The sequence below is a fragment of the Cupressus sempervirens genome, chromosome 9, assembly GCF_028749045.1.
Source record: "Cupressus sempervirens isolate cs-2001-9-10 chromosome 9, ASM2874904v1, whole genome shotgun sequence".
Lineage (NCBI taxonomy): Eukaryota > Viridiplantae > Streptophyta > Pinopsida > Cupressales > Cupressaceae > Cupressus > Cupressus sempervirens.
The window spans coordinates 451290745-451307323 of NC_143126.1; the positions used below are offsets into that span (position 1 = coordinate 451290745).

Below are 16579 nucleotides of genomic sequence, written 5' to 3' on the forward strand. Positions count from 1 at the left end.
TCTCCCTTTTTTCTGCAAAAGCATACTGAGAGGAAAAGATCAAGGCAAATAGCTCTTATAAAAATATCTTTATGAGAGAGAGAGACTACAATAATATTTAAGGATAATAATTAGTTCTACATAATAAGGCCATTTCAATAAAAATATAAATAAAATATATTTTGAACATACATATATTCAAACTTCTATATATATTTTAATCTATATATTAAACATATTATTTCCTTTGAAATACCACATAAAAATCTAAGGTAACCAATTTCACTTATATTCATTAAAATTAATAATCAACATATATTTTTGGTTATCGCACATAATATAACAATAAATAATTATTATAAATTCATATATATATATGACATTTAATAATAATAGTCATATTCATATTAATAACAATAATAAAATATATTTACATACTTTACCGTGCCCGATACCTTTGTTCCTTGTTCAACATTATCTCAAAGATAGAATGCATCCTCATCAAATTAGAGGCTCTACTGCTTCTCTTGATTTCATAATATTATTGTCAATTGTCTAGGTCATCATAATCATACTGCTATGTATTGTAAAAACTGACCTAGTCTACTGAAATTTATGCCCTCCTGTATGACTATTTGTGCCACCATATCCATGTGTCTTTACCCTTCTCCATTCCGTAAGTTTGGAGGGACCTTATTTGTCACGGTAGAAGGTTTTATATTATCTTCATACTCTGTGTTCAACTAACTAGTTTCCGTGTGGAATTAAGCACTGCCATAATGTTTTAATTTCTTTAACATAAGGCCATGAGACTACTATGTAACTGTCGACACTTGAATTTTCACTGACTGATCATCTTCTCAACCAACACTAGCACACGAGCCAGTGATGCCACATCCACGTGATCACAAAAAGGAATTCAGTAAGACACAAGCCAGCAAAGCCACATGTATGAAACTTCATTAAGGATGGACAGAGTAGATTAAACAATAATATGAACCATATGTAAGAAAATGTAGGCCCATAAACATCGACAGCAGAATTGAACACAGAGTAAGTAACTTTATAATCTTAAATCTCAAAAAAACTTTTCATATGATAACCATAGTACAGATAGTGTCTCTGCTGAACCTGTAGCTCATACCGATTCCCAAATCGTACGACTGCTGCTTCATACCAATCGTAACATATGTGGTGATGTGTACCATGCAAATGATTGGGGTCCTGACTTATCCAATCCTTGGTTTGCTACTGATATGTTTCACCTGTTCACCAAGTGCCTGACAATCTTTCCCAGTATTCAACCCTATCCACGTCGGAATATTTCTCTGATGCTGTGTTCCTCTTACAAGCTAACTATGGTATAAAAACAACTTATGATACTTCCATCTTATATATCTGTATGCCTCGGTCGTCACTGCATCTGTCAAAGGCATTATTTTTCAGAGTGTGTATTGAAGAATAATTTCAGCTCAACGCGGATTGACTTATTTCCTATTGCATTTAAAACTACACATTGCATTGGTCATAAATATCACAGTCCTTAGAAAGAACACTCGCTTCTTACAAAGAATCACAAATCTAATAGCCCTGACTGCAAACTCAAGTCTTTGCACCTGTTGGATGATTGTTAGTGCTGGGCATATTAATTTTAAAATATTAATTTCATTGCTCCCCAATACATTCGATACTATGCATTTCATTCTGACTTTATCTGTGTTCTTGATACCACTGTCTTTTTCATGTGATAGCTCTGAAATATATATTCGCTTTGTTATATGCCTGCGCTGGTAACATTCAACCTTCACTATTGATACTGCTTGTTTGCTATATACATCACTGTCACTGACTAATGCCATTCTCTACCAACGTCGCTGCTACCATGTATATCGTCTTTGTGGCTATGATATTAATTTGCGTGTGTCAACATCTTGAGATAGATTCATTCTTTTTAACTGAATAATCCAAATCAAGATTTTCACCTTTGCAGCCTACTCTGATTCCATGTTAAGTAACATGGATCGTGTCTGCAAATGTAATTATATTGCCATTGTTATCGAGATGTTCCAAATGCAGATATGGATCTCATATAAGTATGAGAGGAGAAGACATGTGACGAGACATGTTTCCAAGGTTCAAACATTATTATTTAGTATATAAATAATATAAATAACCATATATATATATATATATATATATATATATATATATAAAATATGTATTATATATTATATATTATATATATAATAATATATGTATATAAAAGAATATTTATCTAATGATGATTTACCATCAATAATGAAACTCATGATCATATCAAACTGACTGTAACTACAAACTTGACATTTGTCTCATACGCTGTGGCTGGTCGACCTATTTTGTGACTGAAGTTGAACAAACTGTTGGTTGCAAAATATCCACCCAAAAAGTCCATGGAAAGAGTGCACTTTCACATCACTTTAATTTGTAACACTTTGGAAATTGTTAAAATGTACAACTCACAAAAAAATATTGAAGCAATGACCTGTTTGATCTTAATAGCTCAAATCCACATACATTATGAAAGATATTACATAAATTTCTTGAATGTAGAGCTAAGGCACTCTAGTTCCTTTTTACATTTATTGTTCAATAAACTAAAGGTTGATTGGAGGTTAGGCACAAATTAGCAATATCCATGCATGGAGGTCTTGTTTGTTTTTGGACAAAACTGACAGAATGCTTTACTTACAGTTTCGATGATGTGATTTTATTGGAATAATATGAGCAAGCTATTAATGTACTCGTTAATTTTTTTGGTCGCAGGAGTACCAACAGTCAGGAAATTGTTGTTTCAGCATGTGGAGACAGTGAATTGCTCAGATGAACAGAAAGAGCTTCTAGAATTAGTTTTGGTGAGCATTTTGCTTCCATGATCTTTTATCATGCCATATGTAACTCTTCTTTCTGAGGCATTAAGTTCTGTCCCCCCATCAATTTTGATTGCGATTATTATGGGTACAACTTTGACACTTGTAATTGGTAAGTTTCTTAGCTCGAGGAATTTGTGCTGTCCTTTCCAGCCTCAAATAGTCTAATGTCCCCTGTCACTAGGTTGGAAAATTCCACAATTCTTTTAGATAATAAACCTGCAACATGTTAGTGATCCAATAATTTGATGAAGCATTATCTAAACATTACTATATATACTAGAATTTATACAGGTCCTATTTCTAATTAGTTTTTTCCTTCTTAAGGAGAGGTCGTGATCCGGTACTTAGCTCTTGAGGGAGTAGTTCCTGGGACTCCTATATTGGAACAGCTCTCCACTAAGTGACATCTTCTCACAGTGTTCCCTCTCGATAAGCCTTATGGATGATCATGTAGATACATCCATCCTTCTTAGGAGAGATTACTCTCAACCTAAGCCTTATGAACTATCATGGGTATGTTCATCCTTTCATATGCATATGATTTAGTGTTTTATTTCAGTATACTGACCTTCAGAGATGTTCAATCTCTGCCTTGTTTCAATCCAACACTCACTCTATGGAATGTTTCTATTGAAGCCCTTCAAAAGCCTTGGGCCTTTGCCTAATACAAAGAATATCACTGTCCTGGAAAAAGCTTCTACTAATATGGTATTTGCAGCAACAGAAACTTTTCCCTTAAGGATCCTTGTATAAGGTTGTGGCCTTATCTTTATCCTCTTCCACAGTTATTATGGCAACTGATATTTCATCTGTATCTTAATACACTGTCGATCAGAAAGCACCCTCCTATGTGCTGTTTCAGAGTGATTCTGTCTTAATTGTAATTGGGAGGTCTGTATTGTTCCTTCTCACTGCTGTGATTATGAAGTTACCTCTTTTATGCTAGCTATTATTCTATGCATGTCTGTTCTCTTTCTGATATTGTTAACTGGCTGCGTACATCCTCCAAATGAAAGTCTTGTTTATCTTTCAAACTCTCTTCTTATACTTTGTGAGTGGGTACAGACCCCTATTCTTTCTGGTCTCTTCTGGAGATGATGTTAATTATTTAAGATGTGGATTGGTCCTAGTTGATTCTTAAACTTTTTGATAATTCTTCTCTCCTATCCGTTGTCTATGAAGAAGGAATCGTTTTTATTTGTTTACTGACTCTATTCCACGTTGGTGTTTATTGTCCTTTCTGTCCTACCCAAATTTGATGCAGCGTTTATCTCTTCTTAATTGTCTCCTCTCCGATTACTCAATGTCTGTCATTTTTATTTTACCTCCACTAGCACTTAGCAGTCTCCACGATGCGTCCAAGACTGAGGTGTCTAATTTCGTGTCCGCTTCTCTGATCACCTATGTGATGATTGACTGGGCTTGTTTCTTAGTTTGTTCAATTTTCTCCAATCCTCCCTATTGTCTTACATTTTGTCACCACAAAATGTTGGTAACAACATGAGACTTTTTCAAGCTAGTTTCGCATTTCTCTAAGCTTGAATTTGATATTCAATTGCTTAATGTTGATCAATCGTTCCATTTCAGTTCGTGTATCAAATCGTTTTACTGAAGGCTTTCGTCAAGTGTTTTTCTTTTTGTTTTCTGTTGAGCCTCTTTTTTGTTGTTGAAGCCTTCATCGTCCTTTTTTCAACTTTTGAGTTTTCTTTTGTTGGTTTTTAGTCCTTTGGTTTTGCTCATGTCATGCCTTTCTCTTTTCTCTTCGATTCGGTCTAACCTAGAGCTCAATTGGAGTTGTCAGTCAAGAGTTATGGTCCGTTTTAGTGCCTCAAAAGTAGACCTTTTTGATGCAACAACACGAATTAAAAATATGATGTTATATTTTTAATTTCACTTTCATTTTTTGATAGATATAACTTAAATTTACTTTTTGTTATGTTTTTAAGTTACTTTAACTTTAAATTTTTCACTTAAAGTGACTATAGTGCACTTCATGTTATAATTTTAAGTTGAGTTACTTTTTGATTTTTCATTTAAAGTGACTATATAACTATATAGTTCCAGTTTAATTTTTGATTTTTAAACCAAATGCTCATTTAAATGTTACTTTTTAAATGATGTTTATATTTTGTATTTTTATATATGATATATAAATATTGTTTATGACCCATTTAGTAACATTTTTATGAAATTAAGTGGATTAAATTACTTTAAGTTATCAAAAATGGACATTTTATATGCAATTACATGTAAAATCCATCAAAAGTAGACTTCTTACATGTCACTGCATATATAAGTTCAACTTGGTATCATAAGTGGACCTTTTTGATGTCATTGCTTCAAAAGGCTATCAAAAGTGGACCTTTTTGATGTCATTGCATCAAAAGGTAAGTTTTTATGTCTTTGCATCTAAAATGTGAGATGTAACTTAAAATGTGCTTTGCCTTCCAAAAGGTGTGATTTTGATCACTTGCACATTTTAAAACATGTCATTGACCCAAAAAGGTCCGATTTGCCTTGTTGAAGGATTTTAAATCATGTTATTGACCTCAAAAGGTGCGATTTAAACAAAAAACATGTTTTAATATGTGTATTGCCCTTCAAAAAGTCTGATTTTGAAGAAATACATGTCTTTGCCTTCCAAGAACTCGATTTTGATCATTAAGTGAGATTTTCTTGATTGATTTGCATGAAATCTTTTTCATTGGAGGCGTTTTTTCTTGGCAATGAGTTTTCATACATCAAAAATGGATCTACCATGCTCAAAAACGTTATTAGAATCTCAAATTTAGGGCACGTTTTTTAAGAAATAAGCAAATAACTCCATTTTTGATTAATATTTTTGTTCCACTACAAATCGATTTGGCTTTATTTGGTGATTACATTGCATGTTGGTGCATGATTTGATGATTAAACATCAAATTGATTTGTTCATGCATCTTGGTGAAAAACGTTTTTCACCAAAAACGTCCCAAGCACATGCATCCCAAAAATGTTGGATCTTGGAGCATTCTTAGGGCACGTTTTGGCATCTTTTAACAAGAATTCCTTGTTTGCTGCCCTTTCCCATTCGAATTTGCAAAGTTGGAAAGAGTCTTAGCATTTTTGGAGAATTTTTCAACATTGGAGCATTTTTCTCCTTTATTTTTGGCACTTAATCTTCATGAAGTGGACTTCTTCTTTCTTGCTATTTAGTTTCTGCTTATCTTGTTGATTTTATGCACATAATTGCTTGATGATTGCCACTTGTTGAAATCTATTCCATGAAAAGTGCATTTTTCTTTTAAAAATGAAGATTTTGTTCATTTTCATGTTTTTGGTTCTTTCCCAAGTTCCAATTTTGAATTTGTGTGTTGAAGTGCTTTGCATCTTGGCATGTTTGATTCACTTTCCAAAGGTACTTTTTTTTTGGGTTTTTGTATTTTGTGTTTGCTTGCTAGTTTTCTCCACTTTGGAGAAGTCGCAAGTTATTTTCTAAGAACTTGTTGTTGCTTTACTTCATGCGAAAGCATCATCATGTTCCACATTCTGTTTCCGTGTTACAACACCTCACCTGTCATTGGATGAATGCGATTACATGTTTTCCATCTCATTCACCATCCACACATGCATGTGATCTCATTTTCCATTTCCATTTTCACTCATCTCACTTTTCACATCCATTTGCATGACACGATTACATGAAATGCCTTACGTATAATTGCATCCAAAAGGTCCAATTTTGATTAAAAGTCACTTTTTGAAAAGTCAAAAGGATGTCATTTTCATTTTTTATGCACTTTGACTTTATCTTTTCACCAAAAATGACTATAAAGCTCATTATCCCTCTTCCATTTTCCATTTCCATCCCTCCATATGTATTTGTGCCTCCATGAACAAATACATATTTCTGCATCTTTCCATGCTTTCCATCTCATCCTCCGTTCACACTTGCATGTAAAGTGCATCCTCCATCCACATTCGCATCTCATCTCACCTTCCATCTCCCAATACATGTTGCACTTACATGTATTCATTTTTCATACAATAATGCCTTGAAAACCCTACGTCACGTTTGAAAATCAGCAATCTTCATTTGCACGCATTCCCATGCGTTCCACCTTCACAAATTCTCATTTTTTTCCGTTTCATTCCATCTTCCATGTTTTCACCTTCATAACACTTCATTTCGCTTTCCGTTCATTTCATTTTCATCCGTTGCATATGCATATGATTTCTTTGAGATCATTTCGTTGGATCTACCAAGCCTCCAATTTGTTTCCAAATCTTTGTTGATCACAAATCAACTTGTATGGCGATTCCATCTGATGATGTATTTATGTTTTGGAATTTTTGTGTTGCAGTACAAGCACAAGAAATATCCTCACCATCAAAATCCAAAGGCAAAATGAAATATCAATATGATAAAGAGTTGGCTCATGTAGCTCCCTCATTAGTCATATCTGTTTTGGATAATGTGATGGACATGAAGATTGGTCATGTGGATGTGGTTGATTTTCTGTAGAGAGTTGAAATTTGAGTTGGCCACGAAATAAAGCTTATCAAAAGAAGTAACATTCACTTGGTCTCTACATTTCCTATGGCAACCATAGAACTTGATTTTGTTCTTGGATGTGCACATGGTTTTACTCCAAAGACGAAGACTATCAAAGACGCTGATGGCAAGGTTATCATTAGCCTTGATCCTGAGGTCATTGAACAAATCTTCAAGGTTCCACATAAAGAAGAATGTGCTGATTTAACCAAGGAATCATCTTTGGCATGTTGGAATGGGCAAAAGGGTGATTATCAGAAATTTGTCAACCTTTGCTGGTTAGACAATAAAAGGAACAACTTCTCCAGATGGCCAAAGATTGTTGATCGGTCTAACTTCAAACAATAATATAAGGATCTCATCATCCTTCTCAGCAGAATTTGCGGTCTCAAAGATTCTACTGATTTTGAGCCATGGATGTATAAGTTCATCTTTCAAATAATGGAAAACAAAGAACACATCTTTTGGGTAGAGCTCATTAGCACTGCACTTTGTGAGCATATAGGCAACGTGGGAACTTCAACGCCCTTCTACATGAACTCTTACCTTGTTTACATTACTGCTGCCATTGGATCTTTCTCTGATCTCTCAACCAAGGGAGATCGTCTCCAAGTTCCTATTTGGGATTACTATGACCAAATCATTTTGGCAAATAGTAAATTTCATTACAGAAGAGTCCAAGATGCCTTCTTTGGGCATTTCCAATGCTTGTTCCATAAATAATTATCAGTGAAAAGAGTATCTGATGCGGCATGGGAGTAGGTGAACCAATACAGCTGTATTTTCATTCAGTTTCCAACTTTCACATACTTAAGAGTTGGGTATTTCAAAGGTGAGCCGTATACCTTATCTAGGTATGCTACAGATCAAATCATCTTGATGGAGCTAGCTAAACAACTCATGGATGTGCAGAGTGATCAACATGTTATGCATAGGCCTGGTTTCGGCATTACCTCAGCTAAACCCTTGGCTATTGGTAACTATTTGATAATTTATGTACCTAAAGCAAAGAACATGGAAGTAGAGTTGCAGTTGATCACCTTGAATAAGTTCAAAGCCAGATTTGACTTTGACTATTGAGAGATGAATTTTCAAATGAAAAGAGCTTACATTCATGTTCATCACATTGAGGATATTTGGATTAATACGAGGACAGAGCTTGACATCACGAAGATGGACTATTGCAGATTAACCCTGCAACAGATAATCAATCTTAACATGTTGGAGATCCCTTCAGATTTCCAAGTTGAAGATGATGGCAACATCCTTGATCCGGAATTTCATCAAGCCGACTTTGATAAGAAGTGGCCTTTTCCTATTTAGTGGCAACAAAAGGAAGGTACATCTATCATGGATAGATTTCAATCCATTTTAATGAACACCAATAAATGGTTGAAAAATGAAGGCCTTAAAAGAGTAAATCCTAAGATGGGCTTGGATTGTGGAAGTTTTGGTCCTACTGGCAGGAAGTTACAACTGGAAATCATAGGAAAAAATGGTGCCTCATCCTTTGATGCTAAGGGTTCTCTCAAATTCAAATTGAAGGGTGGAAAAGGAGGCAAATTATCTCAAATCTCTATCAGAGGAAGAATCAGAAGAAGAACTGGAGACAAAATCAGATAAAGAAGTTTTAGACAAAGAAGGGGAAGTCATGATTATATCTCCCCGAAAGTCTGCACAAGCTTGTGCACTTTCTATACATGAAGAGTCTTTCCTGCATGAAGTAGATGACGATGTGGATTCATTCTCCACTGTTTTCACTCCTTTTTAATAAATGGTTGAAAAATAAAGGCCTTAAAAGAGTAAATCCTAAGATGAGCTTGGATTGTGGAAGTTTTGGTCCTCTTGGCAAAAAGTTACAACTGGAAATCACAGGAAAAGATGATGCCTCATCCTCTGATGCTAAGGGTTCCCTCAAATTCAAATTGAAGGGTGGAAAAAGAGGCAAATCATCTCAAATCTCTATCAGAGGAAGAACTGGAGACAAAATTAGATAAAGAAGTTTTAGATGAAGAAGGGGAAGTCATGATTATATCTCCCTCAAAGCTTGCACAAGCTTGTGCACCTTCTATACATGAAGAGTCTTTCTTGCATGAAGTAGATGACGATGTGGATTCATTGTCCACTGGTTTCACTCATTCTATTCCAGTCTCAGAAGTAAATACAATGGCTCTTCCTATTTCTTCTGTTGCTTCTCGCATTCCTGCAAATGAACAAAATGAACATTTAGCAAATGTGTTTGAGGATTTTCCAACTCTTACCATTGGTCAAGTCTCCCAACTTGATATGTCTTTGACAGGGTTTGAGCTTTTCATGACAGAGTCTTCTTAGCATGTTCCTATGCCTTCAGCTGTGCAGACTGAATCTTGTCTTGTTACAATAAAAATACAATTATGATCAATGCCAATGGTTGCCATTGTATCTGCTTCTACGGATGAAGGTTTCAGCCTGCTTGCATGGTTGAGCAAAATAACAACGAAGAGGAGAAAAGTGGTTGTTCTTTCAGACAATCTCCCTATTAAGAAGATCAAATCCAAATCTTTGAAAGATAAGATTGTTTCAAGGATTTTGGTTGATTCAGATAAAACCAAATTTGTTGAAGTTGCCAAGCCTTCTGTGGAGAAACCTATTGAGGAACTTACTCGTTCTAATTACAAGTTTACTAAGGTTGAAATCGAAAAGCAATCACGTTTGAGTTGTTTGCAAAATGCTCAAGATGCATTGGCTAATGTATCAAAGAGCAATCATGAGTTATGGGAAAAGAAAAATCAACTGAAACAGGAGGTCTCTTGTCTGAACGAGGTCATTTGGGAACAATCTTCTTAAAGTGTTGTCATTATGTTTCAAACATCTAAGGAGAGAAAGCTGATTGAAGCCGCCAAGTCTTAGATACAAGAAATCATTTCTGAAGGAGTTCAAGCCATCACAGAGACATTTGCAGTTCTTAGGCGCATCAAAGAGATGAATGAAATGGAGCGAAACTTAATTTTCTTTGACTCAAGAAGTGGATAATTTGAAGGAAATCCTTGATAATTGGAATGAAATGGTAAGATTTGATCTGGATGCCTTGGTCTCATGTGACGTTCTTCAATCATGTGAAATGTTCTTTAGATATCAAGGGCTCATTGGTTACAAAGAGGAAACATTAAGGAAGCTGATCACAAAGTTGCAAGCGGCCTTTGGAAATTGTCAAGTAGTTGAAGCAACTGTTACTTGTGATTTGGAACAGATGGGATGCTATGTTATTGATGAATTTGGTAATCTCATTGCAGTAGAAAGAGTAAAATCAGAATATACAATCAGGGTCAATGCTGATGTAGATTACGAAAACTTTGGTTCACACACAATGAACAAGTTTGTCTTGTATAAATCCTCGATGAAACACTTGTTAGATACTATGGTAGCGAATTCCAAAGTTGTGCAATCAGCGTATGCAAATGCAGTGAGAGTAGAAGCCATATCGAAGACCATGGAAATTGCTGATCTTCCCACAGTGCGTGACATCATTGTAAAATTCAAGGCATTGAGAAACAATCTTTTAGATTGTTGTTTTTGTTTTTATTTCATGTTAGTAGTTGTAAAAGGATGCATTATATGAAAAAGTGTAATTACATGTAATGTGAGTTACATGTATGTAAAAGGATGTAATGCGAGTTGCATGTAACCCTATATTTTCTCCTGTAGTTAGATTAGGTCAAAGTTGGTTGAGTTGGTCCCATTTTTTTTTCCACCTTTTTCTCAACTATTGTGCCTATATAAAGGAGTGCCCCTTCATTGTAAAATCATCACTATCTTTATGCAAGAGAGCTCTGGAGAAATTGTGCCAACAAAACTTTGTTTGTGTAAGCATTATTTTGAGAGAAAGTGAATAAGAAGGAGCATTTGAGACTTAACTTTGATTAAGTGAGATTGTTACTTGCATGAGTTATAAGCTTTGTCTATAATTCATCTAAATTATCTTCGATTCATGTTATCTTGTGTTCTTGGTAATTATATCTCGTGAATTAAATAGAAAAGAGTTAAGAAGCAATTGGAGCTAGAGCTTTGACCAGGAGCAATTGTGGAAATATAGAGCTAGAAGCTTTGTCTGCAGCTTATGCTTCTTTCTTAATTCGTAAAATAGTTAAGTTATTTTTACTTTTAGGAGTTTTTGTGCCCTAATTGTAAAGCTTTTCCATATAGAAGTACGACCAGACTTAGAGCCAAACCGGTACATTTTCAGCTAGCTTGTGAGTTAGTGAAGGTTTATTGGTATCATTGTTTCCAACACTTGATAGAAGTGTAGTTAGAGATTCACCTTGCCCATTACTCGCTCCATGAGTGAGTGGATTCTTTCTTGAAAGATAAGAAGAAAGGATACTGGTAACACCCATTTTATAAAATCTCTTGACTTCTTGCTTACCTTGAGTTGATCCAAGGAACGGTGAGAAGGAGGAGCCTTCCCTTTAAGGTAGGAGAGACTGTCTCACACGTTGTGGCTGGTCATCCTATTTTGTGATTGGATTTTTACCCAAAACTGTCGGTTGCAAAATATCCACCCAACACTCCCTTTCCTTTGCAATATTGAAGGTGAAAGCTTATAAGTATTGCTATCATGATGGGGGAGGGGTTGTGTCTGATGAGATTGATCCCAACTCTTCCTTAATATAATAATTTCATTTAATTTGAATTGTTTTATTATTATAATAACAAGTATTTTTGATGCACAAAGTAAGTTAGGACATTTAGGTTATTATTATGATTTGTCAATTAATTAATTATTGTTTTGATTGATAATAAATTGATTTATTATTTTGAATAATGACAATTAAACATGGTTGATAATAATCAAATTATTATATTGATAAATCGATATATAATTGATATGTAACTTCAATTTTATTATTTATTCATGTCCTTGATAATTTTATTAATTTAATTAAAGCAAGTGTTCATGGGGTTTCTCAAGGGTCATTACAAATAGCTATAGTGAGATCTAAGATAATTCAAAGCCACTTTCTAGGAAAGAGGAACAGGTTCAAATATAAGAAACCAAGAGGCTATGTAGTTTGAATATTTCTATGAATCATTGCCCTGAATTTATGTTTGGAGTGTTGTTTTAGTGGTAATTGTTAATGTTATATTGCAAAAGGTTTTTTTTGGTAGAGCATTAGTTGTCATGGAGCTTCTTCTCCGAGGATTTTTAGACATGTGATGAGATCCATTTCTTGAACATTAGGTTGTGATATTTTAAGGATGATGTTGGCCTGGTAAATAGAGTATTTATGAATAATTATATCTTTGTTTGCTTGGTTGTATAAATTTTATTATGAACACGTGTCTTGTCTTGTATTTGATACTTATTTTTGATTTTAGTGTGAATTACAATGTAGGCTAGAATTTTAATTGCTAATAGATCTTTTAATTAAGAGTGATTAGCTAGGGTTTCAATGTTTTTGCATTTTAAATTATTGCACTTGTATATATTCATTTTTTAGACTCGTGAGTGTAGGCCATAGGGTCCACTCCATATAAAATTGAAATATAAATAGTTGTGTCAGTGTTTCTGCAATATCCCCTCTTAAGAACGGAATTTAATACTAAATAATAAATCAATTAAAAGGAAATATATATAATAACTAGTTGATCGTTAAATAAATAAATAAGATAATTGAATAATAAAAAAATAGCTAATTATCTAAAATCAAATTAAACTTAATTAAATTTATATAAATAAATCAATGTTTATATTAGACATGAATTAAATAGTTAACAAGTATTAATATCACATATATTATCTTATCATATTAAATAAATAAACTAACCTCTAATGCATTTAATAATAAGCTGAATTAGGCAAGAGCCTACAATGCATCGGTAAATTACGAGCCTCTCATCGGGGAGGTATTGGGTTCGAATCTACTCGCTATTAACACATAATAATAATTAATCTTAATAATAATAAATAATCAAGGCTTTGGCCGATTATCTATCAAAAAAAATAAAAATAATAATAAGCGTAATTGCTTGGCCACCTCCTACCACCATGTTTCACGAGTCAAGGACGCAACTCATTAAAACATATATGAATAATATAAATGTAGTGTCAAAAGCATGGAGAAAGGGCAGTAAAAGGAAAAAACAAAAAAAGCTTAAAAAGACTTTAAAACATTAAAAAAATCCATAATAATACACACACCATTTCATCGCTTGTGAGGGGTGCAAAATTCAGATATAAAAGTGAATAAACCACCGAAAATGAGGAGACAAAAAAAAAGGAATACAAACAACAATGCAGATTTATAAGGAAGATATAATGAGCTGACCATGAAATCAACCTTGGGAGAAGAAAATGCAGTCATAATACTAATAATAATTTTGGCATTCAATAAATAATGTTGGAGCATAAATATTAAACTTTTCTTCAACTATAAATTGTTAAAGAGGACAAATGCTTATAATCATAAAGCACATTGAATCTATTCCATCACTCATGAAAAAAAGAGAGAAGAATTTTTTTATATGATAGAAGGGGACACATGTTCATTTCCCGTGATATTATATGGAGAATTAAGTTTCAAAACCTTAGGCAAGAAAAAGGCCTTCTTCATAACAAGATTTAGAGGGAGCCATGTGACCGGTAAGGTAAAGGTATGACTATATTTTATAATTAAATCAAATTATGTTATTTTCATATATAGTGAAAGCATTTTATTATATCATTTTAAAAGTGAACTTTCATTTAGTTTAGATGATATTTTATTTATTTACTTAATAATTGATATTTCAAATGAAAGATAATTTGTAGATGATAAATAATTATTTTAATAATTAGTGTTTCAAAAATAGAAGACTAATAAGTTCCTTATGTAGGGAAGACCACACACTTCTTGTATCAGTATCAGGGATGGGACTTCTCCCATTTGGCTGACATAGTGAAGTAGATTATGAATTCTTAGTCCCAGTATCAGAGATGGATATAAAAATCTGTTTGGTTGACACAATGTAGATGAATGTATTGGTATTAGAGATGGGAGTAATACTCATTTGGCCAAATACTATTTAATGGAAACAACCTCTATAATGTTGGTATGTGAGAATTATCTCCATCCGACCAACATGCCCGAGGAAGCATAATGGTAAGAATTTTTTGATGATGTGAACATATGCATATGTGAACCTTAAGGGGTGCACTCTAGAGAAGATGGTTGAATAGGAAACCCGATCTAGAGATGTCTTTAAGGTTGGGGTTAAGTAGAAAGGTAGAATAGTATAAATATATTTGTTTTTATTATGATTCTAACATTTATTTTGCATGTATTAATTATCCCAAGCTAACCCTAATAGTGGGGACATTATAGTTTTAGACCCATATTTGGGAAGCTATTTTATGCTTTTATCTTCTCAAGTGTTTTGATTGTCTTAATTTTTTTTCTTTTATGTTTATATTCTGAATGCCTTTTTGTTTTTATTTCGTATTCTTTTTAGGTGTTTTTTCTTCTTTTTGTTTGATTAGGTTTATGTGTATTACTATTTATTTAGAGCTATCGCTTTTGTCTTTTTCTTTTATCCATTTTAATTCTCTTCTTTCTCCTTTTCTTGTTTTTTGTGCCCTCTCTCCCCTTTCTTTTTAATCTGTTAGGTCTATATAATGCCCCTCTTTTTTGGTTATTAGTAGTCAATCAAATAATTAACTTCTAAAGTTGACAAATCATATCAAATTAAATGACAACTTAATAAAGTATTAAAATGACTTTATTGAAGCTTAGTGAAAATTAATGAATTTATGAATAATAAAGAGACAAAGAAAAGAAATTCCAAGAGACAACTAGAGAGAAAACAAAGGGTCACTGGAATGTGCTATCAAAGAACATGGAGAATTATTTTGATAGGCTTCATTATTGTTTTCTCTTGGAGAATTGGGGAAGCTTTAACTTACAGATTTGAAACCTGAGGACATAAACCTTCTGGATTTCTTGGTGGATTGGACAAAAAACCTATTCATCTTTAGAGATGGATTTGCCACGAAGTTCACAATTGGGCAGATTTGTGAAGTTATAATCAGAAAGTAGACTTGCAGTATCTCAGGTATTTCATATCTGTTCTGAAAATAAGATTGTAATGATTTATCTTCATATCAAAATGTCAGATCTCTATGATTTTCAGCATAATCTGTTGCATACATAGAAGTCAGTTTGATGCAAATTGTTTGCTTACAATTCTCTATGGCATATTTGAAAAAAATCTAAAACAAATATCCTTGTGGGATATTATAGTGATATTAGTGCATTGTAGCTCATATCTACTTGGGAAAAGCCTAATTTTGTCTGAGGCGATATTTTAAGCCTTATTTTGAAGAAAGAGTCTTATTCCGAAAATTAGTACGAGCCCCAATTTATTGTATTCAGAATGCTTTTGAGTGTCTAATGACAACATGGGTTTTACTTGATATTCCATTGAAGGAAATAGCAAAGCCGGGTTTAAATATTGGCATTAAAGAAAATTTATATCATAATCAACACTATAAAGCTAACAAATACTAACATTGCTTGGATGGTTGAAACAAACTTGTTAAGATGCTTAACCAAGGAGTATGATTTGACATGGGATTTAGTCCTTCACCAAGCAGAGTTTGCTTATAATGACAACATTAATAGAACTATGGGCAACAGTCCCTTTGAGATTGTATATGGGATACATCCTAGGGGTGTATGTGAATTGAGAATCCTAGATGGTCAAGTAACAGTGGTTATGCTGAAGATTTCAGTCAATCTATGAAGGAAGTGCATGAACAAGTAAAACAGTCCCTCATTGATAACACCAGGAAGATCAAGGATAAAGCTGACCTCAAGAAGAGAGAAGTACAGTTTGGACTTGGTCATGGTTCACCTAAACAAAGCAAGAATGGACAAGGGAACCTCAACAAAGCTACAAATGAGAAGAATTGGATCATGTCCTATATTGGCCAAGTATGGGCAGAATGCTTACAAGGTTGGGTTGCCAAATGATCTAGCTATTTCTCCCATTTTTAATGTAGCAGACTTAGTTAGATATAAAGGCCCTCTTACTAAGGTGGATCAGCATGTGGAGGAAGCTCAAAAGGATGTTCAAACAACAGCTTTACCTCCTAAGCCAAAGCTTCAAGCAGAGTGGATATCGGATTCTCGGATTCATA

The 16579-nt window shown here is 33.7% G+C and overlaps 1 protein-coding gene across 3 annotated transcripts in view; it reads left to right on the forward strand.

The window, feature by feature from the left end:
- Positions 1-16579, forward strand: part of LOC149539259 (RNA-directed DNA methylation 4-like) — a 161783-nt gene that overhangs the window by 63190 nt on the left and 82014 nt on the right. For all 3 annotated transcript variants that reach the window (XM_089800584.1, XM_089800585.1, XM_089800583.1), the window contains exon 3: positions 2785-2873. In XM_089800584.1, coding sequence (XP_089656710.1) covers positions 2785-2873 — 89 coding nt within the window. The remainder of the gene's footprint in view (positions 1-2784; positions 2874-16579) is intronic.